General features: G+C 41.6%; 1 protein-coding gene across 1 annotated transcript; it reads right to left on the bottom strand.

Annotated features, from left to right (window-relative positions):
- Nucleotides 1–27614, bottom strand: LOC115900420 (ectonucleoside triphosphate diphosphohydrolase 1-like). Its single transcript, XM_030941089.1, has 8 exons — nt 27474–27614; nt 24761–24911; nt 22604–22763; nt 21642–21881; nt 19440–19700; nt 8432–8545; nt 4076–4213; nt 1–2770 (listed from the first exon to the last, which is right to left on the bottom strand). The coding sequence occupies exons 2-8, from the start codon at nt 24847–24849 to the stop codon at nt 2564–2566; spliced, it is 1209 nt and encodes a 402-aa protein (XP_030796949.1). The 5' UTR covers nt 24850–24911; nt 27474–27614; the 3' UTR covers nt 1–2563.

Genomic DNA, 27614 nt, shown 5'->3' on the forward strand with positions numbered 1-27614 from the left:
TGATTGTCTCCATAATATGAGATTTTAACAAGTGGAGTTTGGCTCCCAAATACCTTAAAGGGTTTGTGTGTGTGTGTGTGTGTTTTTGTTTGGTTTTTTTGTTTGTTTGTTTGGTTTTTTGGCGTCTCTGGGGAGTGGGAGATTGGACCTAGGCAATAACAAAAGATTTGTGTTCTCTGAAGGAGACTTGTGAAGTCTAATTCCAACTTGCTGAGGCAAAGTGTTTAGAAAAGAAAAAGCAACAGGCTTCAACCAGATGACAGTATCTGCTCTGCCATGTAGTAGTTTGTGTGACCCTCATTTGTAAAATGGAAATACTATTTACACCCTTATGGGTTGTTGTGAGGGTCGGAATAGGTTGTGTGTATGACAGTGCTTTGTATATGCAGACAGAAGGAAAAAGGGAGTTGCTATTGGCTTATTTGATCTTTATTTTCATCAGCAGCAGCCACTATTTGATGTCAATCTACTGTGCAGTGAGCAAACATTAAAATTAGGAAGCCAGGGGTATGGGAACCACTGATTAGCATCATATGCCACACGTGCTTCCATCCAAAGCACATGAGCAGAATGATATTAAATTACAAGCCTATCAGAAACAGACCAGCTTTCTGCCTCCCTTTCTATGATTACCATGTCCCATGAACCCTGTATTCATGTGGAGTTGTAAGTGCATGCTTGGAAGTTATGAGGAGACAGCCTGGTATGTTCGGGAAAGAAAATAATGGTTAGGTGCATGGCAGGTTTGGCTCAGCCATTTGGGCAAATGACTTAACCTCTCTGAACCTCAGTTTCTGTTTCTGTGAGGTGGGAATGGTAATACCTACCTTCTTCGGATTGTTGTAAGGGTTAAATGAGAAGATGAATGTAATGCCCTTGAGCACACAGCGTGGTACACCACAAATGCTCAACCAACAGCAGTGATGACAGTATAATACGGCAACTACCACTAGAAAGAATTTGAACATGTCCCAATTCAAATTTTGATTCCTAATCAAGATTTAATGAATTTAATGTAAGTAGCAGAAAAGAAGATTAAGGGTTCCTTTCCACAGCTTTATTAAGTTTTTATATTCAGCTGGCTGTTGTCAAAAGTGACTTCAAGAGATATAGGGACATTTGGCTTCTGGTTTGTGTGAGAGCTTTTCTTTCCCCATCAGCTCAACAGTCAGTCCCCAGATCTAGAGATGGAGAGCTTGGGAAAAGGTCAGAATGAAACATCACCAGTCAATCCTGCTCAACAGGTAACTCTTGCAGCAATCCTTAAGGAAAGGGGTACAGGGTCTCTTCATGTTTCCATGGTAAAGTCCATAGCTGCTGCTTCATGGAATAAGCAAACAAAGCCCATGTTTTGTGACAGGGGTGGCAACACTGCAGACTTGGTTCCTGCACATTCTGATGTGTAAATTCCATGATAGGGCAAAAGCATGCCACTCCACACTAATGCTGCCCTCTCCCTAAATTAAACCTTGGAAAAATAAGATGTGGCTTGGCTTTAAAACTCAATGAACTATCTTTATGGTACAGTTGGTTTCCACAGCTGTAAACAGAAAGATCTATGGTTTCTGCCTACCCAGGATAGTCTTGTCTCTAGAAAATTTATTGTTGATGTAAATGTTCTGGAACTAAATAGTGGTGATGGTGGCACAACACTGTGAATGTACTAAATGTCACTGATTTGTATGTATTTAATATGAATTAAATGTTAAAATGGTGAATTGTATTTATGTATATTTTACCATAATAAAAATATGCATTGGAAGATGCATTTTTTGTGACCCTGAGTTGTAACCGTATTTTTATTTGTGATATGTATATACCACCTACCACATAGTAAGCCCTGATGTTTGAATGCATATATGTACATCTGCTTTTTGCAAGTCTCTGGTCTGAGTGTTCCACTCTGTAGCATTTGGGTATCACCTAGGAATGTGATTTATTGACATCCCTGCTTTGGGTGGGATTGAGAACTGTATTGACTGCATGAGCACATATATTTCTTAAAAAACTCTTTGGCTTTAGCACATATTTGCCTACTGTAGAAAATTCTCCTACCCACAGGGCAGGCTGGGAGTGGAATGTGTGTCTGCCTTCTCCAAAGGCATTGTATGACTTTCTCAATGGATGGCAAACAGGAAAGAGAAAGGGGTTCTTAAAGAGTACAACTGAACCAGTTCCTGAGATTCTTCTTTCAGCCAGCTCAGCCTCCCATCACAGGACTCAGGACTCTCAGTTCTCCTAGACAAAGTCAATATTGTTCTTTTATAAAGCAAAGATTACGAAAGGTGTCAGGTCTTGAAAACCTACACAAGCACAGAGTACAAAGGAGAAAGGGGTAGCTGGGAAAAACTCATGAAAGAGACAGTGCCTGCCGGAAGTCCTTGAGGCAGAGGATGTTGAATGCCTCCAAAAGAAAGGCTTCAGTAAAAGCCAAGGAAGCTTCACACTGGTCAAGACTGGCCCTGGCAAACAGGGAAGGAGGGCCTTGAACACTGCGATGGAGGAAAACGCTCCCTGGACAATTTTTTTCCTCACTCCAGCCAGCATATTTCAGCTGCTCTTGCTATACCATATCTTTCCAGAAATACGAAGGCTTGTGAAAGATGAGCAAGCCTATGATGGCCACTATGACAAGGACCAGGGAGAACAGAACCATGAGGAAGACATAGGTGGAGTGGGAGAGAGGTGTGGACAATGGTTGCTCAGCTGGGATCATGTTGGTCAGGTTCAGCATGTAGCCCAAAGTCCAGCCGGCGTCGCTGCCCTGGATCTGTAAACAGTGGGGAAAGTCTGTTGTTTGTGGTTGGAGGAGTTAGAGGAGTTATCACCTAGGGCTTAGAATTATTGGATCATGCACTGGAAGAATTCAAACAATATAAATCACTGGCTGGCTCATGTCTGTAATCTCAGCATTTTGGGAGGCCAAGGAGAGAGGATCACTTGAGGCCATGAGTTTGAGACTAGCCTGGGCAACATAGTGAGACCCTCTCTCTCCAGAAAATAAAATTAGCTGGACACGGTGGAACACATCTGTAGTCTCAGCTATTTGGGAGCCTGGGTGGGGAGGATCACTTAATCCCAGGAGTCTGAGGCTTCAGTGAGCTCTGATCATACCACTTCATTCCAGCCTAGGTGACAGGGTGAGACCATGTCTCTTTAAAAAAATGTATATACACACATGCATCATGACTACCTCATGTGTCAGTCCTAAATTTGACATAGGTATAATCTTTCAAACAAAATAAACTGCTGGAATTAAAGGAAGTCTGGAATATTATAACAAGGAAAATATTTAAGTTTGAATTAGCAAGATCAGCACTGACAAGAGTGTAAGAACACTGTTATCCTCAGGCCTGCTACAGCCCTCTGTCTCAATGCTTTGTTTTGCTTGAAATCACCATATTTAATACAGGGGGTAAAATGTTTTCCCCACTAGTGAGCATGGGCTTAAAAAGGTAGAGACACACTGCTCTGGGTATTTTTGGTCAAGCATGAGTGGCTCAGCTGAGTTCTCTATTCCTGGATACCTGCAGGTGGCGCTGTGGTAAAGCACAGCATTGAAGTTGCTTCTTCCGGACTCATGCTAAGCCTGGCTTCTAAACAATGGCCTCATCATTCACAGCCACTCAGTCCCCTTCTTCACACAGAGCTTTCAGATTGGTCAACCTTGAAGTAATAACCAACAAGGATGATGAAACCATGATCATACTTTCCCAGCTTATGGAAGGGGCCTTTCAGAGGACTGCTGAAGTCAGCACACAGTCATTGTAGCTGCTGAAATGCTGTTACTTTAATGTATCTCATTTTGTGTTTTGTTTTGTAAGGAATTAGTCACTGTTATGTGGGAAGGTACAACTGAAAATGCAAGTAGCTGTCCTTAGAGAGGATGCCCACAGTGGGCCAACAGACCCAGGAGGGCTTGACACAGAATGCCAGGGTTCGAAGCATAATGGTAGAACAGAACATCAGGCCAAAGCTACACTAGGCTGACTCCTCCCTCTTTCAAGCCCCAAACTGCTTCAGTCACTACCACTGAACCCCAACCTCCCCCCAGCCCAACAGGCCCCCAAATTACCTTGCCAATGAAGTGGATGTGCTCCCAGGAATCAGCTGTGAAGTGATAGCCTTGCAGAAGGAGGGAGAGAATGTAGGTACCAGAAAAGCAGTATTCACTCAGGTACTTCTCCTTTACTCCAGCGTAAGATGTTTTTATCTAGAAGTGAAGTGAAGGAGAAATCATACTCGTACAACAGGCATCTCTCTGTAGCCCTCTTTTTCTCCAGTAGACCTGATGAAGAGAGGGGAAAGCCCCAGCTCCGGTGTACCTGAAGTTTGGCCTCTTCCAGAGGGCTTTGGGGGTGGTGCTGCACTCCTTCAGTGGGAGCAGGGTTTTATAGTTTAGGGTCTCTTAAGGAAGCTTTTCCTGCACAGGTTTCTGTGAGATAATAATAGGTTTTCCAGGAAAAAAGTAGTTCCTGTGGTCCTGTAGGTTCCGAAACACTAAATTTCAGTACTTCTGTTCATCCCCTAAACTTTGTTTAATCTGAGTTTTCTGTATGCTGTTGACCAGAGCCTTTGGCCCAGAGCCTCTATGAGCATCTTAACAGTGTCATAAAAAGCCTTACCACTCACTTTAGTCCCTGGATTGGCAGCATCAGCATCACTTGGGAGCTGGTTAGTCCTCACCCTAGAACGACCAATTCAGAATCTGCATTCCAATATGATTCCCAGATGATTCATGTGCACAGTAAAGTTTGAGAAACACAGCTCTGGAACACAGTTCAGGCAGCATTTTGCTGAGGACTGCTAGCATTGCCAACATCTCACCTTCTATCTTCTGTCTTAATGTCTTTTTTTGCATCTGAGTCATGCAAAGTGGTTGTTTCCTTGAGTCCTTCCTATGTTTACTCATCCTACTCCCTACTAAAAATATCAAGAGCTGCTTGCCATCCCTTGCCCTTACCTAGCCTAGCTGTTGTGAATATACACCCAGATGCCCACAGCCTCCTCTGCAATTCTCCTGCCCTCAATTTGAGGACAACAGGCCAGGACCTCTCTAGTTCAGCCTGGACTTTTGTCTGCTGCTCCATCCCTCAGCTCTTCAGATAGGCATTGCCTCCTGGACACCCTTGGCAGAAAGTGAACATTTGTTATGCATGCATCATGTACCATCTGGACTTCTGCCAGATGTTTTATATGTAGTATCTCCTGGATGCCTAAACCACACCCCTCTTTTCCCAGATTTCTCTCCCTTCCGTGAGTCATCCCATCTGCAAATCCTAACTCCTGGCTGGGGTCTGTTTCTCACTTAGTTCCTGCCTGTCCCCAGTTTCTGGAAGGATAAGTCCGTAACTAGACTGCCTTGTCTTGCTCTGATGAAATCCTCAGAATGACCCAGCTTGGAGCTTGTCTTTTCAGCACAGTTCTGGAAATTACCCTTTGATTGATTCCTCTTCATGTGACATCCTCTTGAGACCTTGGTGTGGACATCAGTTGACATTACCTGTCTAGGTCCCTACCCCTTCCTTTCAGTCACTGCATTCTGCTTTCCCTTTGTGAAAAGACCTCCTCCCCTATCGAAGTAGTCTTGGGCCTGTCAATTGAATGATACCTATGGGATACAAAATCCCAAGAATCTTCTTAGGTCCAATTTGAAAGTGCTGAGCCCCTGCAGGTCCTTAAAGGCTGGCCTATACCTTGTGTGTGTGTGTGTGTGTCGGGGGGGGGTGGGGGGCTGGGAGATGCCATTTTGGCCTAATTTCCCTGAATTCTTTAATACTTCTATTCCCCTCCTCTGTCTGGAAAGCTGTACATTGGCTATGCAGTCTGGCCTCCTGAAGGTTATGACAGTAGCCAAAAATATAGCAGCCAAAAAGGCATCCACCTTCTTCATCAATCCAGAATTGATCATGCTCATGCTTGTGGGTGGATTCATTACTATGTGCTCTCCAAATTGAGAGGAAGTCTACTCTCCTCTCTCCTTTCTCTCCCACCTTCCCCTCTCTCTTCTCTCCTTTCTATTCCCAGGGCAGTGGAACATGACGAGGTTCTCTTCCCTTCATGGATATCCTCTTTCCAGCCTCCACATAAAGGAGCATTGATGGATCTTCAAGAATGGCATGCCTTTCCCTAGAAAGGCTGAATATTCACGAGGCTGAATGTAAGGATCCAGAGTACACTGAGATATAACTGGTCATCAGTACACATAGAATCTGATCACGTTGTTCACTTGGACTGACCAGATCTTGGATGCCCAGATTTTCAGAGTAGAAAAGTGGCTGCGTTCCAGCTGCTGAAAGATTCTACTAGCCGTCTAATGAAGCTGCCAGAAGACAACCATGGAGTCTCCCTTCCACTCACTCTCCCAGTCTCTCCACTTCAGAGACCCAATGACTTCAGGCACCTGACTAAGTGTCAGCAAGTATGGTTTGCATTTTATTTCCCTTGCCAAAGCAGGGAAAGGCAGCATGATAGATATGCATAAAGCACAGAAAGCAAATGTCCTCCACTGTCAACACACAGTACATGCTTAAACATTGCTAATTATCTCTCTACCAAAGGTGTTTAGAAGGAACATTCCCAAACACAAGCCATACTGGAGTAGCAGTCCTTCCCCACGATGAAGTTAGGAGGGAAAGAGGAAAGAGTCACCTCCTAACAATGTACTTGACAAAACTATGTTTTCTATCTGGGTGGATGATGCAGCTTGGGAAAGTGAACCCTGGGTCATAACATCCACCTCAATGCTATAGGCTCTGGGTGAGGACAGGGGTCTAACTCTGCAACCCCTTCCCCAAATGCTTTAGGAATTCTCCCAAATGCAGGCCCTTCTTAGCTTACTTGCAGGGCCTCTGAACAATTCCCCACATGACTTACCTGAGCAGACCTACAGGTCTAGGTATAAGCATTCCCAGCCTAACATAATCTTATGAAGTAAAAAATGAGATGTGGATAAGAGAGGAAACCTTACAAAACAATTTTTTTTTTTTTTTTTTTTTTTTTTTTTTTTTTTTTTTTTTTTGAGATGGAGTCTTGCTCTGTCGCCCGGGCTCGAGTGCAGTGGCGCAATCTTGGCTCACTGCAAGCTCCGCCTCCCGGGTTCACACCATTCTCCTGCCTCAGCCTCCTGAGTAGCTGGGACTACAGGCACCCACCACCACGCCCAGCTAATTTTTTTGTATTTTTAGTAGACACGGGGTTTCACCGTGTTAGCCAGGATGAGAACTTTTAATCTAAACCAGAAGTAATTTTTTTTCAAAGAGCAGCCTAAATCTGCTTCCTCAGCAGCCATATGTAGGCCTGGTCTCAAATTGCCTCCATTCCAACATGCTTATCTTCTTCCACAGATTACCACCAGATGCAAAAAACCACCGCTAACTTTTTTGTAAAGTGCTGAGACATTTGAGCAACTCTTGATGAAGGCCCTGACCACATTTCTTTCATGTTCTAGACAAAATACCTGGAGAGAATGGCAAGCTTCCCAGCTCTTGCTCAGCCTCTCTTCCCCCTTGTCAGTGCAGACAAGGATAAGCATCTATTTTTAATTGATAGTATTTCTTAAGAATGAAAACACCATTCATTTTTGCAACTGTCAACTTAAAAACAGCTGCTGTTCTGAGCTATGTCTTTTATAATCAGAGTGGATTCCATACCTCTCATCCCTTGATTTTCATCTTGTGGCACTGGATGTTGAATGGCTCAGTGCCTCTGGTAAGAAAAAAATTGTGCTTCAAATTTATGAATAAGTAGGAGATATCTTGGACTTGGGAAATGGAGAGGATTTTACCACAATCGTGTATGTGGCAGACTCTGCAAATTGCCTGCTTTCTTGCTAACAGAACTCTGATTTGGGGATTGGAGGAGAGGAGTGGGCCACAATGTGCCCAGCTCAAGGAAGTGGCTCATGATAGGTCTAAGCTTAAGCTGGTCACAAAATTCTGCACCTGGTTTTCTCAGTCAATCCAGGCCATTGAGATATAAGGGGAAGACTGCTGAGTCTGGGATAGCTTTTGCTTTCCTGTAAAAATGAACAGATGTATCTGGTTCTACCCCTTTTCTGAACTTTATGAACAAGGCTGTGATGCCTGAAGCCACAGCCACCATCTTGTGTCCATGGAGAAATAGGCACAACAGCAGAGCTGAAGAAGCAATGGCTGACACAGAGCAGAGCTGCTGACCCCATGCCAGCAGCGGCCTACTGCCAGACTTTGTATTAGGTGAGAAAAAAAATAAGATCTTATTTAAGCCACTGAATGTCAAGTTATCAAGGAATGCCAATAAATTCATTCCTGAGTCCACCACCTGGTCTTCTCTAACACATTTGCTGGATTTTGGTCAAACCAGCAGGAGTTTCAGAGCAGACTCACATCCTCTGCATCAGCGAGGGCACAGGGCACTCATGCTGTTAGAGTTGCTGTGCCTAGTCACTTACCTCCTCCCAAGGCTGAGAGCAGAACTTTTTCATCATCTCAGTCACCTTTTCCTGAGAGAATTTCTCTGATGTCAAGTTTAAAAAATTCATCACAAAGTAAAAAGCTGAAAATGCCTACAAGAGAAAATTGCAGTTTTAGGCTGTGTTCCACACAGAGGGATGCCAACTTGCTCTCCTAAAGGCCACATCCCTTGTGCAGGTGCCTGGAAAGCTCTGCTGAGTAAATTAACACACAAAGTGATACTGCAGGCCCAAGAGCTGTTTCCTTCCTGGAAGAGGAGCCACTTTGCTGCTGACACACATTTCTAAGCCACCTGGCAGTTACTTTTCTCCATAATTGTAATAGGAGAGTCAGGGAGAAAGAAAAATGGGGAAAGAGAATAAGAAAAGAGAGAGGAGTTGCAAAAATCCCATTTTAAAATACTATGTACTACATATGGATGTTTAATAAATATATAAAACTAGAAAATTCTAGACAACACTATTGAGTTATCTCTGAGTAGCAAAATTGGTTTTTTCCCCTTGTGCTTATGTTTTGCCTATTTTCTATAATGAATATGTACTGCTTTCCTTTAAAAATCCATCTTTATTCAACAAATATTTATTACAGGTCTACTATGGGCTAGGTACTATTTTAGACACAATTGAATTTTTTAAAAATCATTATCATCATCAAACATGAAAACTATAAAAAAGTTAAAAGTTAAAATCAGTAAAACAAAAAAAAAATTCTATTAAAATGACCTCTAAATTCTACTACTTAGTGACAAATGCTATTAAATATAGTATATAGGCTTCTAGCATTTTTCTCATTCTATGATACATATGTAACTTTTATTATACTTCATACCACCCTATAACTGCCTTTTTTACTCTTTTAATAGAGCATGAATTTAAAGGGGAGAAAATGATTGAGCAGAGCTTGCTGGATAAGGCAATTCAAACCCCAACTCTAGTGCTTTTCTTCTTTCCTACCCGAAAGGGTGCCGGTTTTTAGGGGAAATGATGCTGGATATTAAAGGAGCACATCATTTGTTCATTCAGCAAACACACTGAGCTCTGTTTGCTAGGCACTATGCTGAGTCATAGTTTACTGGGATTATTTGAGGGGAGCATAAAGTTTTCCCTGTGGCAAACACGGTTAGATTGGGGATTATAATTTGCCTTCTGTAAAATTACTTAACTAGAAGTGAATGTAGAAAGAAAATGTGATTCCCAAAGTGTAATTCGCATAGGCAAAGAAACAGAGTTTTGGTAGGCAAAGAAACAGGAGGTAGCAGAGATCCCATTGGGGGCTCACTGTGACTCAGAGATGATGAAAAATATCCTCCACCAGGAAAGAAATTTCCTGCTGCAAACAGGCCATATGCCTCAGTTCCAGCTGAAATAAGTTGCATTTTTCAATATTCTTAGACATATATATCTAATAAAATAAGCGTGAGCATATTAGTCCTTTTTAATAAATTTTCTTTTTTTTTTTTTTGGCTTAATTTTTTTTCTTCCACTTTCAGTCCCAACAGGAGTTCATACTAACAACTTAATATGAAACCTTCCATTTTTCCCATGCTCCTATAATCATATACAAACACATACATATAAAAGGTTTGTTTTAGAAATGAAATTTTAAACAGATTCTTCATCTTGCTTTTCTTAACAATCCTTTATAGAAATCCTTCCAAGTCAGCTGGGGCCACTCTAATGGCCACGTAAGAGTCTACGGTGTAGATGTATCTTAATTCATTCAACAACTCCCTACTGGTAATTCTCCTGATTACCAGCAATTTCTCCTATGAGCAGTGGTATAAATACCTCTATACATTTAGCCTCTGAACTGGTATGCTCATTCCTCTAGGAAGTCGAGCTCCCCAGAAACTGGAGAGCCTCCATATGCCCTGAACTCAGGAATTCCAGCACTTTAATTATCATTGTATGCCAGGTGCAGAAAAAGATCTTGGTATGGTCCTATTTCAGCTCTCTTAACCCAAGCCACTATCATCTTGTGTGGACACTGCAATGGCCTCTTAATTAGTCTCCATATTAGCTTTCTGGTTCTAGTCCAACCCATCCTGCAAACAGCAGTCACAGGAATCTTTTAAAAACAAATCTGATCATATCACTCCCCTGCTTAAAACCTTTGGTGGCTCCTAATTATACTTAGAAAAAAATCAAATCCTACAAGGTCTCTGAAAACCAGGCATGTTCTGGCCCTGCCCCCATGCCCACCATACCCAGCCACCCTGGCTTTCAATCCCTGCCAAGCCTTTCCTCCCCTAAAGCCTGTACACTTGCTATTCCCTCTGCTGGAATTCCATGGACTTCCACATCCCCTCCTCAGAGGGGTTTCTAGGACCCTCTGTTATGTCCTTTCACAGGACTGTCTCTTTCTTCCCAGCAGTTCCTTTTGATTTGCAGCAGTCTGATTTTGATCAGCAGCAGTCTGATTTGCCTTTGCTTGTGTTTCTGGTCTCATGTCTGCCTGCCTTCGAGAATGCCAGCTCTGTGATGGCAGGTACGGAATCTCCCTCGTTCTTGGTTGAATCTGCCCCCACTAACATGGCACTTGGCATATGTGAGTGCTCTATAAATAAGCGGCAGAAAACTGTTCTCTCTCTAGTTCCTAAGGCATAACAATCTCTGTTAACTGACAGACTGTGTATGTTTGGATTCACATAGCTAATACCTGGAAAAGTTCTTCCTGTTTACTACAACTATTTCTCATTTTTCCTCTAGTGAACTGATGGTGGAGCGAGAGGTAGAGGAGACCTTTTAGTTTTTACTTTAATAATCTTTTTGTACAGTTTGATTTTTTTTATAATGAGCATGTAATAGAGCAATAATAAATATTTCCTTAAATTGTTACATTTCAAAAGACTTTCTGAAATTAGTCCTAGAGCTTATTCTATTAGCAAAAGTCTCAATGAGTTAAGCATCTAGAAATTCTCTTGCTTTTGCTAAGTGGTGACATTTGCTTTATAAAATAAGTACAAATTATTAAAAACAGATGAACAAACAAAAAATTTCTATGAGGTAGATTTAGCAACATATTGAGCCTTCAGTAGGATACACAGCGATCAAGTCAGCAGGGCCTCCTGGTCCATGCCACCTCCAACCCCAGAAGGCACTACATGCCATAGGCTCTTGAAAAATTTCCCATGACCTTCAGAAGCCTCCCTCTGGCATCTCAGAATCTTGCTCTTATTTATTTCTCAACATTTGAAGTTTCCCTATTCATTTATTTTCCTTCAAAATAGAAATATCTTTAAAATGCTGGCTTATTCAAAAGAAACACGTTTATTATACAGAATTTAAATGCAAGTTAAAAATGGAAGTCTCGGCCGGACGCGGTGGCTCACGCCTGTAATCCCAGCACTTTGGGAGTCCGAGATGGGCGGATCATGAGGTCAGGAGATCAAGACCATCCTGGTTAACACGGTGAAACCCTGTCTCTACTAAAAATACAAAAAAATTAGCCAGGCGTGGTGGTGGGCGCCTGTAGTCCCAGCTACTTGGGAGGCTGAAGAGGAGAATGATGTGAACCCGGGAGGCGGAGCTTGCAGTGAGCCGAGATCACGCCACTGCACTCCAGCCTGGGTGACACAGTGAGACTCTGTCTCAAAAAAAAAAAAAAAATGGAAGTCTGTCCTTAATCTAACCATCCTGTAGAGATGTACACTTTTTAATGATTTACTGTTTAATATCTACAGCAAATTGATATGTAATAGAAAATAGTGAATATATATTTATATAATTATATATGTGTATATGTACATATATAACCTAAATATGATGATACTAGACATAATTTTTTATAATACCACTTTGTTTTACTTAATACATCATGTTTCCTTGCTGCAAATGCCATGATTTCATTCCTTTTTATGGCTGAGTAGTATTCCATAGTGTGTGTGTATATATATGTGTGTATACATATGTATACATATATGTGTGTATGTATATATATATACAGCACATTTTCTTTGTCCACTCGTTGATTGATGGGCATTTGGACTGGTTCCATATTTTTGCAATTGCAAATCGTGTTGCTGTGAACATGTGTGTGCAAGTGTCTTTTTCATACAATGACTTCTTTTCCTTTGGGTAGATATCCAGTAGTGGGATTGCTGGATCAAATGGTAGTTCTACTTTTGGTTTCTTAAGGAGTCTCTATACTGTTTTCCATAGTGGTTGTACTGGTTTACATTCCCACCAGCAGTGTAAAAGTGTTCCCTTTACACCACATCCATGCCAACATCTATTATATTTTAATTTTTAAATTATAGCCATTCTTGCAGCAGAGTAAGGTAGTGTCTCACTGGTTTTAATTTGCATTTCCCTGACAATTAGTGAGATTGAGCATTTTTTCATGTTTGTTGGCCATTTGTATATCTTCTTTTAAGAATGGTCTAGATCATCAGAGTGAACAGGCAATCTACAGAATGGGAGAAAAATTTTGCAAGCTATCCATCTGACAAAGGTCTAATATCCAGAATCTATAAGGAACTTAAACAAATTTATAAGAAAAAAAAACAACCCCATCAAAAGGTGGGCAAAGGATATGAACAGACATTTCTCAAAAGAAAACATTTATGCAGCTAACAAACATATGAAAAAAAGCTCATCATCACTGGTCATTAGAGAAATGCAAATGAAAACCACAGTGAGATACCATCTCACACCAGTTAGAATGGCAATTATTAAAAAGTCAGGAAACAGATGCTGACGAGGCTGTGGAGAAATAGGAAAGCTTTTACACTGTTGGTGGGAGTGTAAATTAGTTCAACCATTGTGGAAGACAATGTGGCAATTTCTCAAGGATTTAGAACCAGAAATACCATTTGACCCAGCAATCCTGTTACTGGGTATACATCCAAAGGATTATAAATCATTCTACTATGAAGATATATGCATAAGTATGTTATTGCAGCACTATTTACAATAGCAAAGACTTAGAACCAATCCAAATGCCCATCAATGATAGACTGGATAAAGAAAATGTGGCACATATACATCATGAAATACTATGCAGCCATCAAAAAAGAATGACTTCATGTCATTTTCAGGGACATGGATGAAGCTGGAAGCCATCATTCTCAGCAAACTAACACAGAACAGAAAACCAAATACTGCATGTTCTCACTCATAAGTGGGAGTTGAACAATGAGAACACATGGACACAAGGAGGGGAACATCACACACTGAGGCCTGTGAGGGGGTTGGGGACTAGGGGAAGGAGAGCATTAGAACAAATTCCTAATGCATGTGGAGTGTAAAACCTAGATGACAGGTTGATGGGTGCAGCAAACCACCATGACACATGTATACCTATGTAACAAACCTGCATGTTCTGCACATGTACCCCAGAACTTAAAATAAAAAGTAAAATTAAAAAAAGAACAGTTTAGAATGCTTCCATTTTTAATCCCGAGAATTATACTGAGGAACAAAAACTATCTTCTTTTAATACCCCAGGAAGATACATTGCTCAAAATCAGATGGTTCAAGATCACGTCACCAAGTTCCTGTGACCAAGGTAGATGACTTTTTTTAAAAGTCTTTAGGAATCATCCTGATCCTGTTTTTAGGGTGAGGTTTTAGGGATTCAATCCCATAGGTGTTCTTTTGCCAGAATGGACCCAAAGCCAACTCTTGAGGGAAATACTGACTCAGCTCTAGGAATTCCTGAGTTTGCCTTTAGATGTCAATAAATTGCTCCACCACTGAAGTCAAAATCTGTGGTGAGCTCCTTAATGTCCATACTAGAAGTCACCCTTACTTGATAATCCTTACTTGATTGGTATCTATAACCCAGGGGTATGTAATTAGGTTCGTGCAAAACGAATCATGGTTTTTGCATTGTTGGAATTTGCCCTTTGATGCTAGAGTACATTCTTAAATAAATATGGTTATGTTATACATCATTTTAATGGGCATCTCTTGCTTTATGCCTTTTTGCTAATTAGTTATTATTTCCTTTCATTTTATGTTTATTTTAGATTATGGAAATAATGTTAGGCAAAAAGCAAATCTGAGTGATTTTCTTATTCGAGTTCAAAATGAGTTGTAAAGTAGCAGAGACAATTCACAACATCAACAATGCATTTGGCCCAGGAACTGCTAACAAATGTACAGTGCAGTGGTGGTTCAAGAAGTTTTGCAAAGAAGACAAGAGCCTTGAAGATGAGGCGCATAGAGGTCGGCCATCGGAAGTTGATAATGACCAACTGGGAGCAATCATCAAAGCTGATCCTCTTACAACTACATGAGAAGTTTCTGAAGAACTCAACGTTGACCATTCTACAGTTGTTCAGCATTTGAAGCAAATTGGAAAGGTGAAAAAGCTTGATGAATGGGTGCCTCATGAGCTGACCAAAAATTTTTTTCAAATCGTCATTTTGAAGTGTCATCTTCTCTTATTCTGGGCAACAACAAACCATTTCTCAATCAGATTGTGACATACAATGAAAAGTGTATTTTATACGACAACTGGTGACGACCAGCTCAGTGGCTGGACCGAGAAGATGCTCCAAAGTACATCCCAAAGCCAAACTTGTACCAAAAAAAGGGTCATGGTCACTGTTTGGTGGTCTGCTGCCGGTGGGATCCACTACAGCTTTCTGAATTCCGGCAAAACCATTACATCTGAGAAGTATGCTCAGCAAATCAATGACATGCCATGAAAACTGCAACACACCTGCAGCCAGCAGTGGTCAACAAAAAGAGTGCAATTCTTCTCCACGACAATGCCCTACCACACGACAATGCCCTACCACACGTTGCACAACCAATGCCTAAAAAGTTGAACGGATTGAGCTATGAAGTTTTGCCTCATCCGCCACATTTACCTGACCGCTGTCCAACCAACTACCACTTCTTCAAGTATCTCGACAACTTTTTGCAAGGAAAACACTTCAGCAACCAGCAGGATGTGCAGAAAATGCTTTCCAAGAGTTCATCAAATACCGAAGCACAGATTTTTATGCAACAGGAATAAATAAACTTATTTCTCATTGGCAAAAATGTGTTGATTATAATGGTTCCCATTATGATTAATAAAGATGTGTTTCCACCTAGTTATAATGATTTAAAATTCACGGTCTGAAACCACAATTACTTTTGCACCAACATAAATATAAATATACACACACATTTATGTATGCATATGTAAACAAATATGCTTTTAATGTTCTTTAATTCCAGTTTCCTATTGAACTTGTTTATTCTATTTCTTATTTATATAAACAGCACAATGTGGTCTTTAAACATAATTTCTAAATTACCTCATAAGTAATTCCCTACAGGCGTTCCCTCTTTCTTGTTAGTGTTTCTAATTTGTCCACAACATTGGATTCTGTTTAGCAACCAAGGCTACAGGGTAGCCAGACTGACTAAAGCATTGACAATTTTTAATACTATATTTACCGACTAAGAATCAGATCATCAGTGCTCAATGCAACTGTGGCAAAAATTCTCTCCCCAACAAATTCTCTGTGGCTTGAGAACACCCAGGCTAACTAGTTCTGGAAATAATGGGAATGAAACTGGATATCTGTGTTGCACATAGTTACTCTTCAAGAGGCAGGACTCAATAATAAGAACTCCCTGCAGGAAGGACAGCATAGAATGAAGACTGCCAGGATAAAGACCTAACCTTTTTAAAGGTGGTGCTGGGGTATGCCAGCTTTTTGCTATTTACAGTGGTGTGCTGGAGCTGACTCTTTCTTATGCACCCACAAGAGCTGATTCTTAAAATTTCCAGATTTTTGTGAGTCAGTTGATATGTTGATAGCTTGAAATAGGCTGTGGTAGAACTATTTACACCATGGAAACTGGTAAGTGCTACAAATCAGCTCCCCATTCCCCGAGAGTTGGTTGTTAGACATTTCCCAGACCATCACTGTTTGTCTGGCTCACAACTATCAACGAGGTAGATATTTCTATCCCCATTTTACAGATGAGGAAACAGACAAAAAGACTTTAAGTTTTAGGGATATAATACAGAGGGCATAAAACAAAACAAAACAAAAAACACCAAAAATCTGAAGCAGAAGGAAACTGCCAATGCAGAAATAGGGACAGGACAGTTCTGATCCTGAGGACTGTATCCAGAGGAGAAAGATCCTACATAGAGGTAGGCAATGAGATAGTCTCAGGAACTGCCAAACTGAGGTTCAGAAGGCTGGGAGAACAATCTCAATGAGGAACTAAGGGATCAAACAGAAAAGCCTCCAGGGGGAGTTCAAGATTCCTCCACCCTTTTCCAGCCCCTACCTCTCCCTGCTTTGGTTGGATGAATCACATTCAAAGGCAAGAAATTCCAGTCCCCTGAGGAGGAAAGGTTTGCTCAAGCTTGAAGGCAGGAATTGGGCCATGTTTCCCAGGAAGTGAAACTTTCTGAGAAGTTACAAACTCAAGACACAAGGGTATGTTCACTGACTTTAGATTTACATCCTTGCAGTGACTGGAATGAAAAAGGCCCTTGGCCAAGGTGACAGCCTCCTTCCTCTTCAAGGAGTTCAAACTAAGGCAAGGGCCCTGGCCCAAAAACAGTCCTAGGTGAGCAGCCAGTGCCAGCTCAGCCACAGGGTATTCAAGTGAGGTTCAGTTTCTTCTGAATTTGGGTTTGCAGCCAACTAATAACAAAATATTACTCTGCCAGTCATTGTCTTGTCATGTATTTCCCTCAGGAACCTTGAGGGGAGGGGAGGCTGTGGTTTGGACCATGGTTAAGGTAAGCCTGGATCTATGGCATTACCTATTGTTTTCTCAGAGACCAAGAAAATGAAGAACTCATACAGTTCATAAGAAGCCAGAAGCAGAATCAGATCTGATTAGGACAGCGCCTATGTTCTCTTCATAGAGTTTTGTCTTGGGCCAGACTAGGTGACCTTGGGAGAAACTCTCTTGCTGGGGTCCTGGAGGGGAGGAGCTGAACCTCCGTTCTCACATGCTGATCTGTTTTCTTAAAAGGGTTTAGAAAGCATGAAAGCAGGCAAAAGCCTTGTTTCTCTGAATATCTTGAATGAATAAATGAGATAATATACAGAGTTCTTAGTCAATAATTGGCATTTGACAGATGGTAGCTAGTTTTTCAATATGCTACTAAACTATGATTATAATAATGCTTAGCTTCTGGGACCAAAATATGAAATTTGAAGACTGAGTCGATTAAGAGGCATCTCTTCTGCCTCTGCTCAAATATTTTTTTGTTTTGTTTTGTTTTGTTTTGTTTTGTTTTGTTTTGTTTTGTTTGAGGCAGAGTCTCGCTCTGTCGCCCAGACTGGAGTGCAGTGGCTGGATCTCGGCTCACTGAAAGCTCCGCCTCCCAGGTTCACACCATTCTCCTGCCTCAGCCTCCCGAGTAGCTGGGACTACAGGCGCCCGCCACCTCGCCTGGCTAGTTTTTTGTATTTCTTAGTAGAGACGGGGTTTCACCGTGTTAGCCAGGATGATCTCGATCTCCTGACCTCGTGATCTGCCCGCCTCAGCCTCCCAAAGTGCTGGGATTACAGGCTTGAGCCACCGGGCCCGGCCTGCTCAAATATTTTATCTTGTTCTGGAGTTATTAAGAAAATAAGGAATTTGGAGCTAGGATTCAAATAATCCCCTAACTCTTCAAAACATAATGACAATGATGTTATCTTCAATGTTTCTTTGGGATTTCCTGAGTTTCTACTTCGTAAATGTCTTTATAGAGGAAAACCCTCAGCCATGTCATCTAACTGCTGCTCCTCCTCCTTCTGACATTTGAGAAGCCACCTATGGCAGACTGTAACAGGTACATACCCCATAGTTCATCCCCTTTTTCCTCGCTTATGAAGTCCTGATTTTACCCAAGTAGAGGAAAGCAATATGCTCAAAAAAGACTCCTCAGGTGATAAACAATAATTAATCTAAACTAACCATATTAATCCATTTCTCTTTGGCACAGATTGGTTTAGAGTATATATTTCACCAAGTTCTGGCCAGCAGGATCTGAAAAGATGTCAGTCGGCACTTCTGCAAAATGTGTGTGCAAGAGATGTGTGCAAGGAAAACCTTAAATGTCTCTCCTGCTTTTGCTTTGCATGTGAAGGAAAATATGATGCTTGGATGTCTGATTCCAAAATGGTGGCATGGAAGCAAGCTGGCTTCATGCTCCCCAACCACAGAAAACCAGAAACAAATGTACAGCACTGAGATGATCACCAGCAATATCCCAGAAATCAAATATGAAGATGAGACAGTTCCCAGGGCCACAAAGAAGTGAAAAAACTCCAAGCAGACAGGAAGAGAATCAAACTTTCACATGCATGTCACCTCTCCTCCCATTCTGCCTGGCACCAAGCTTGTGCAAAATTTCCCCCAAACTCACAATTTCTGCACCGGAAAAAGTGAGATCAAGGTGGACAATCAGCTTCCCCACCATCCTGGGTTCCCTAGCAGGAAACCTGTCCTTGTCTTAACCCACAGTAAGCATCGTGACATCCTGAAGAGAGAAATATCCCTGGGGACAGGTAGAGACAAGGGAGAGGCAGATTTAGCATCCTCAGCCCTGGGAACTCTGCTATGTCACTTGGCCAAAGGAGATGCCAAATCAGAGTGGCTGTTCTGTGGCTGTAGGAGGTCTGTCCCACAAGGTCTCCTGGGCACAACCCCCTAGTCAGTTTTCCCACACTGCTGGGGCTAACCTCTTTGGGACCTCCCCCATTCCGGAAAGGCAGTACTCCTATTGTTGACTAGAATGGAGATGAACCTGGGCTTAAGGTGCTGCCTAGAGCCAAAAAGGAGGCAGTGACCTAGTGATATGGTGCTTGGAGCAGTAACATACCTTAGAACAAAAAGATCACAAAAATAGTGGAAAAAACTGATCCCAAGTTCTGACATAGTTGAGCTGAAGAACCAACCCCAATCATCTACCTCAAGACATTATGTAAGAGAAAAATACATCCTATTATTTAAATCCTTTGTAGGCACATATTCTATAACTTGTAAACAAGACATCCTATACCTCTTCATTTCACAAACTTACCCCAAAATCCCCCTGGAGTGGTGGCAAGAAAATCCCATTGAAGGCACACTGGGAGTAAGGGCAGTAACTGGTGTTGAAGAGCTCCAGGATGCTTTGATGGCATTGTTGATAGTTTCCAATACCCTGGATTTCAAACTGCTGGAATGGAAGAGTCATCTCGAATCTCTTGGTGCAGGGGGTCTTGTAAAGGTCACTTACGTTCACTACCTTCTTATATCCGGGATGAAAGCATGGGTCCCTGAGAATTTCGTTACTTGCAACCTGAATGGAAAAATCACTTGAAAGCATCATGTGTGAACGCTTTGGATACAAAAGGCACAGTCTGACTTAATCAATATGTAGGCACTGTACAACATCCCACCACTTGGTATTGGCATCAACATGGCCTGCCCTGCCTTTTTCACCCTTAGGAATAAATGTGAAAAATGGATTTGTGTAACAGGCGCCAGAAGTGGTATCAGATATAAATGTATTTGACTATTCAAAGAATGCTGATATAGTTAAAACTGGGCCCAGAAATGCCATTAGTTTGAAATGTCCCTGAGTGCTTAGTCCTCATCATCTAGGTCAGGAGCAGATTCACAAGGAAACTCTCAAGGTTGTCAAAACTTTGGGCCTGGAGGTAGTTCTCCAGGAGCCTACATAATGACAAGGATGACCCTCCCTCCAAGGAGAGAATCAGAAACTCCCAGATACTTTTAGATCATTTAAGCCAATAGTATGAAAATTTTTTTAATCGGTTTTTAAAAATTCTTTATTTTTTAAATTCTTTTCTTCAAGCATTCTCCTATCCAAGAAAATATATATATATTTTTTTGAGATGGAGTCTTGCTCTGTCACCCAGGCTGGAGCACAGTGTCACAATCTCAGCTCACTGCAACCTCAGCCTCCCAGGTTCAAGCAATTCTCCTGCCTCAGCCTCCTTAGTAGCTGGGATTACAGGTGTTTGCCACCACACCCAGCTAATTTTTTCTATTTTTAGTAGAGACGGGGTGTTGCCATGTTGGTCAGGCTGGTCTCAAACTCCGGACCTCAAGTGATCCACCTGCCTCGGCCTCCCAAAGTGCTGGGATTATAGGCGTGAGCCACCACGTCTAGCCCAATAAAAATAATTTCTAACCCACAACCTACTAAAGAAGAAAGGAGGCTGCTGTGGATAAGAAGCTTAATGGAGCTTTGAGGCTCAGTGGATGTCTCTCAGTGCCCCCTACTCCCAGGACCATCTTACTGATAGTGGTTTTGAAAACAAGAGAGAATGCTTTGGAGGAGAGCAGAGAACTGGTTATCCTTTCAGTGGAGACAGGGAACAGCTGGATGTGACATCCTGGCTTTGTGTTTACTTGTCAGGGTGTGCCTGGTACTCACATGATGCTGAGTATGTTTAACTTTTCTTTTCTTTTCTTTTTTTTTTTTTTTTTTTGACACAGTCTCACTCTGTGGCCCAGGCTGCAGTGCAGTGGCACGATCTTGGCTCACTGCAACCTCCGCCTCCCAGTTCAAGTGATTCTCCTGCCTCAGCCTCCCAAATAGCTGGGATTACAGGCATGTGCCACCATGCCCGGCTAATTTTTTTTATTTTTTATTTTTTTATTTTTAGTAGAGATGGGGTTTCACCATGTTGGCCAGGCTGGTCTCCAACTCCTGACCTCAAGTGATCCACCCGCCTCGGCCTCCCAAAGTGTGTTTAACTTTTCTTGTCTTCAAAATGCAGAAAGCATCTGGGGACAAGATGACAAGATTTGAAGTGTCAATTGATACATTTTGTGCTTTTCCTGAACTGTTTTTTTTTTTCCTTCTCCTCTCCAGGTCATTTCTAACAACTCTGTTTTATCGTAGTTTGTAAGATAAAGAGCTTTAAAAAGTGGTCTAAAGGAACTTATAAATTGCAATTCCCCCTCCAACAAACAATATTCTACCACATAATTTTCATTATCAACCCCATGAGGGTGAGAAATTATTTCCTGAGAGAAGATCTCAGTTGTGTCCGTGGAGATAACGCAGTAAACAAACATGGGAGGTGATGTCTGGTTGAAACAATTTATAGGGGTCGACCAGATGTAGTTCAATATCCTGCCTAAAAAGGTTTGGAAAGTACAATAACCAAATTCAGACAAACTACTGAATTTGAAAGAGAAAACAACAGGATGTGGGGGCTGGAGGCACAGATGTGAGGAGGGCAGGTCTGGATTGAGTTATACTTGCCTGAATGTCCTTGGCCAGTTTCTGCCAGAGTGCCTGATCCTTCCCATAGCACAAGAAGCTATGTGTGTAGACATTGTAGTCCTTGCCATAGAGGCGAAATTGCAGAGCATTATCTGGGGATTCAGTAGTCTGGTTTTGGGGTACAAAAGTGATTTGTGTAGAGGCTCCCCCAAGGTCCAAAGCTCCAAAGGTTTCCTGATTATTGGTTTCATACGGGACTATGCTGAACCACCTTGTTTTCTGAAAGACAGTACAGTTACCAGTGCTAGAAGTCTCTGGACACTCGGCTTTTCATAGTACCTATTGGAGTCAGGGATTTCCTAAAGCAAAGAAACAGGGGCATAAAGATGAGGCAAAGCTCACTAGAGGCTCCTGATCTAACAACAGATTATCAGCAAGAAAAGAGGGGCTTCAAAGACATAGCTTAGACTGCCAGACATAGAAGCAGTGTAACTAGTGTTTACAAACAAGAGGTCTGAGGCCAGACACATTCAAGTTCAAATTCTCGCTCAGTCACTTGTTAGTTGTATAGCCATGGGCAGAATAATTACCCTCTCTAGATACCGATATGGGGCTCTAAAATGGGGATGATGTAGTACCTCATACTGTTGTTCTAAGGATGAAATCAGAGAAAACATGAAAAGTGCTGAGCACAGCACGAGACACATAGCAGAAGGCAAACGTTAGCTATTCTAATTTTTAATGATACATTTTTAATTTCCTTTATGCCTCCCTGAGGCAAAGACATGTCTTCCTTATTCTCCCAATAGAAGGTCTTGTAAGAGAATTACACCTCTAGTGACCCTTACAAATGTGACAGTAAATTCATTCATCCATCTATCCATGCATCCATCCATCCAGCATTCATTCATTCATTCTGGCTAGCAACTCAAGTACTGCCTGAGATAGCAATGGCATTGGCCTCCAGAGAACCACCTCCATGGATGCTGTGAGATATTCACCTGACTGAATTTGCCCAGCAGATAGTTGATAGTAATCCAGCCATAGGCACCTTCCTCTTGGCCAGTAATGATCCTGGCACCCTGGAAGTCAAAGGGGTAGTTGCTGAGGCTCCTCTCCACCACATCCAGAACCCTGTCTGCCAATTCTTCACTTTCCATCCTGTACAAAGGAAGAGCTGAGGTTATCATTTTTGCTTTAATAATTACATTACCCATTTCAGCTATAGCATCCACACACTGCTACTAAGAAGTGAATCATAATACACTGGAATAAATAGAGAGATGGGGATCTTCGCATATGTCTGTCCAAGGAACCCTTCTTTTGGATGAGGCAGAATTAATCTTTTGTTCATCTCTCTCCAAATCCACATCCTTCCAATCCTTTCATAGGTTGGTTTTCCTTAAAAATACCGTTTTTGTTCTGAAGTTCCCTGGCTCAAAAAGTTATCAAAGGCTCTTAAAATTACTGTAGTGGTGATAGCTGGGTATGGTTTGATGACCATACCTGAAGCTGATGTGTGCTATATTAGCTATTGTGTGTGGCTCCTAGCTGGTTACATGGCCAGACTCTGCTCCAGGGTTTTAATTAGGGTTCTAGTAGAAACCAGGTGGCAAATGACCTGGAATATACATCCAAACTCCTCTGCTGCCAGCCTGGGAAAAATCTTCCCCATATTATAACTCAGTTCTTGGGTCTGTTTGAGACTTTGAGACCTGAAGAAGGAATCTTCCAGGGTTGTCTTAATGAAGATGGGATGCAATTGCTTCCAAGATCTAGGCTACGCAACACTGGGAGTCTCTGAGCGACAGGATGCTACCTTCCAGCTGGCATTAGACCCCTGTCATCTCTCATTTAAATGGCTTCCACACCTGCTAACTGCCTTCCTTTTATCCCCAGCTTTTCTCCCCTCCAATCCATCTTCTCTACCAGTGTCACGAGTTGTGTAGTGTCTTTTAATGGCTTCCTACTCTCTCTAAGATAAACGCCAAACTTCCTAGCATGGCCCATAGGGCACTTTGTGACCTGGACTCTTCCTTTTCAGAATCCCACTCAGAATCCTGGCTCCACCACTTCCCAGGTGTGTGACCTTGGGTGAGTTACTTCACATTTGTAAGCCACAGCTTCCGTATCTTGTTAATAATAATTAATTTCATAGAGTTGTTATGACGGTTCAATTAAGTGCTTAGCGCAGTGCTAAGAACATAGGAAGGGCTCAATAAATATGAGCTGCTACTATTATTATCATTATTATTTTACACTACTCACCCATCTTCTATCTAGGCAGAACTACTTACAGTCCTCTGAATATGTGTCTCACACTTCCCTACCTTTGCACATCTGGTAGAACACAAGCTCCATGACGTCAGAGACCTTGTCCTGTTCACTGTTGTATCCTAAGTACTTAGAACAGTGCCTGACATATAATAGGTGCTGAATAAACATCAGTTACTGAATGCATGCTGTCTGCTCTGCTGATAAAGCCATTCCCGGATCCTCCAACTCGTTTTTCATGATTCAGTTCAGGCATCCCTTCCTCTTAAGTTTTCCTGACCTCCTCTCACCCTGGGCAGGGCCAAATGTGCTCCCATAGCAGCTCTGAGCACTCCTCTATTAAAACATTGATCACCCTGCATTGAAACTGATTTCCTTGAGGGTTGAGTTTTCATATTCTGGATAGAGCAGGCTTTACATGCTGAATGAATGAACAAGTGAACAAATAATTCACACAGGTATCAAGTGATATAAAGATGTGCTAGTTGTGAATATTTATGACATGGGATATCTATGAGTCTCCTCTTATCCTCTTCCTCCCAGGTGTTGAGTAGCTAAGTCTGTAGCCCCAAACCCCAGAGTATACGGGCCTCGTCTTTCTATCCCTGTGCCCCATCCCCCTCTTGAATTCCCCATAGGGAGATGCACAAGGGGGCTTTTTTTTTTTTTTTTTTTTTTTTTTTAACATACATAAAATCCTATCCCTGTATATGCTAAGAGTTTGGACATTTTATTCACTTACTGAAATTTCCTTTCTTAGGGATGGATTTGGGTGTGTAGAACTTGGGGTATTAGGGAGTGTGGCTCTCTCCCATAACTTCAGAGGCTCTTTCACTGCCAAGTCTAACTCCCAGATACTCTTTGGTCCCTACATGCTGCTATACCTGAGCAACCGCATGCCTGCCGTGGCTCCCAGGTAAACGGGTGTCTCTTGGTGCTGGGACCTTGGAATCACTTCCCTAGCTCTTTCCATGCAATCAGTCAGGTAAATGCCTATTTCATTTACTTTCTGAACATATTTTGAGATTCCAGGACCTAGGAAAAGATGTAGAAGATAAAAATCTTTTAAAAAAAATTATAAAACATACCTTAACAATAGTAGATCAAAATATGGTGTTTTGAAAAAAATACAAGAAAACAATTTCCTGATGTACTATACATTAGGTTATTGTGCTTAGAGGGTAATTCACTGGACCTAGCCTTGAGAGGATTTAATTTCCAAACTTTAAGTTGGGTCTGTCCAATGTTCAATAATTCTGCCACTGGATGGTGCAGTTTCATATTCAATTGTATAACGTTCTCAGACTTTAATGGAGATCTTATAGATAGCTACTCCCTTAGCTGCTTTTTGATATTTCCTCCACAACATTGTAATTAATGACACTAGTTCCTAAGAGACCTAAAGATGACACTTAGAATAAAAATTAAGCAGCAGACAAATTGGCTTTTACTGAAAAGATGAAAGCTGCTACTAACTAGCTATCTGATCCTGGCCAGCACCTTAAAGTTTCTGAGGTGGAGTTGCTTCCTGTTATAAGAAAGAGAAACAGAATCTACATATCCTTGGTGACTTTTCCACTCTGATATCCTGCTTCCCTAGCAAAACTGTTTTTCCAGTTTGAGAGCAAAACTGACTGTTGCTATGGAGGATTAGAGCCAAGATTCCTTAAGCTTTTTGAAGTTATAACAACACTTTCATCTCACATTAAGATAAATATCTACACTATCAGTGCTTCATAGCAGAGTAATTGCTTTAAAGATAATTATTTAAATAAGTTATCCAGATCATTCACAGGTTTTCAAACAGCCTAACAACCATGAGAAAAATCAGCTCTAAGTTACCAGCTAATTGTTTTGATTCAGAAAATTTGTGTTCAACATCTGATTAACTAGAGAACTCTCTCTTTTGAGAGGGAAAAATCCTGCATTTGTTAGGCCAAACACTCATGGGTTACGTCTCAGAAGAAAGATATCTTCTAGATTTTTTTTTTTTTTTTTTTTTTTTGAGACGGAGTCTTGCTCTGTTGCCCAGGCTGGAGTGTAGTGGTGCGATCTCGGCTCACTGCTACCTCTGCCTCCCAGGTTCAAGCGATTCTCCTGCCTCAGCCTCCTTAGTATCTGGGACTACAGGCACGCACCACCATACCCAGCTAATTTTTTTTGTATTTTTAGTAGATACAGGGTTTCACCGTGTTAGCCAGGATGGTCTCCATCTCCTGACTTTCTGATCTGCCCACCTTAGCCTCCCGAAGTGCTGGGATTATAGGCATGAGCCACCATGCCCAGACCTTAAAATAACTTTTAAAAATGGAAGGCAGTGGGTTAAATAAAAGCCAATAAAATGAGGGATTTGGGCTTTAAGAAAGGCTAGAAGTACTGTCTCAGTATTGATGGAGCCAAAGTCTCAGTATTGATGGGCTACTGGGTAGAATGACTTGCTCTCTTGGAAGTATCTCCTCTCTACTACTTTCTTGATAAACTATGAAAATTAGTGGATTCCATAGCCTATCAAACTAAAAATCAATTATCTTCCAGGATCTAGGCTATCGGTCTGACTAAAAACAAACAGTGGGTTCCCAGCTCAAAAGGCTAAGAGAGAGAAAAGTCAGAGAGATTGTGGTACAATGGTGCATGGTGGGGTACTGGGTAAAGGGAGTGAAAGCTGAATGTCAACCACTCTAACTTATATTATGACCTTAAAAGAAAAAAATTGTTGATATATAATCCAGCAGCTTAGAGTAGCAGGAAGCCTAGAGTGTAATTAGGAGACCTAGATTCTTGTCTCAATTCTGTTGCTACTTTCAAGGCACTAATCCTCCAGGTTTTTGTTTCTTTCTCTGTGAAACAAAATTTAAACGATCTGTAAGTTCCTTTTCCCAGCCCTAAGAACCTATAATTTGGTCTTTCCTCCCTAAACAGAGGCTGAAAGCTTTGAAAAATGTCTTCCAAGCTGTAGATCAGGGTACAAAGATTAAGAGAGCAATATCTGAACCAGCCGGATCAGCATCACCTAGGAACTTCTTAGAAATACAAATTCGCAGGCTTCATTCCGGATCTGCTGACTCAGAAACTCTAGGGGATGGGGCCCATGCCATCATCTGTGTTTTTGACAAGCTCAAGCAGTTTCAAGTTTGAGAAGCACTGGCTAAGATGTAGACTTGAAGTTGGGCAGAACTTGGTTTGAACCGCAGCCCCAACACTTACTAGCTTGAGTAACATACAAGTGGTATAACCTTTCTCAACCTCAGTGCCCCCATTTTTAAAAAATTAGTATAATAATACATACCTCAAAGGGAGATTATGAGGGCATACTGAAGTAACACATGTTCGGTACTAAGTACATAGCATGCAGAAGTGTTCTGTTGATGGGAGCTACTATTAATTATATTTATGTGTGTTTATTCTTAGGGTTTGATCATTAAGGACTGATTTCAATATGATTTCTGTAATGAAAACATAACAACAGCAGCTGCACTGTGTTCTTCACTTGGCTTCCTATGCTTGGGGCTCCTTTTCCTCTTGTGTTCTACTGGCCATACACCTCTCATGTTCTCATGCCCCACTGTCAGCCTCCCCTTCCCTTGGTCTTCATCTTACCTTTAACCCTGCATTCTTCTACTTGATGCACCACCCCTGTGTCATTCTCCTTTTCTGCTGGCCACTTATAGATGTATAAACTTGTGTGAGAAGAACCCGCATCCAGCACAATCCCATACTGAAAGCAAAACAGACCAAAAA

Source organism: Rhinopithecus roxellana, chromosome 11 (genome assembly GCF_007565055.1).
Source record: "Rhinopithecus roxellana isolate Shanxi Qingling chromosome 11, ASM756505v1, whole genome shotgun sequence".
Classification (NCBI taxonomy): domain Eukaryota; kingdom Metazoa; phylum Chordata; class Mammalia; order Primates; family Cercopithecidae; genus Rhinopithecus; species Rhinopithecus roxellana.

Excerpts from the sequence above, each read along its gene's own strand:
- LOC115900420 (XM_030941089.1), bottom strand. The coding sequence starts at position 24,849 with ATGGAAAGAGCTAGGGAAGTGATTCCAAGGTCCCAGCACCAAGAGACA. Across the intron at positions 19,701-21,641 it reads AACTGGCCAAGGACATTCAG|GTTGCAAGTAACGAAATTCT; the intron begins GCAAGTATAACT and ends TTTTCCATTCAG. Across the intron at positions 4,214-8,431 it reads GCTCTCAGCCTTGGGAGGAG|ATAAAAACATCTTACGCTGG; the intron begins GTAAGTGACTAG and ends CTTCACTTCTAG.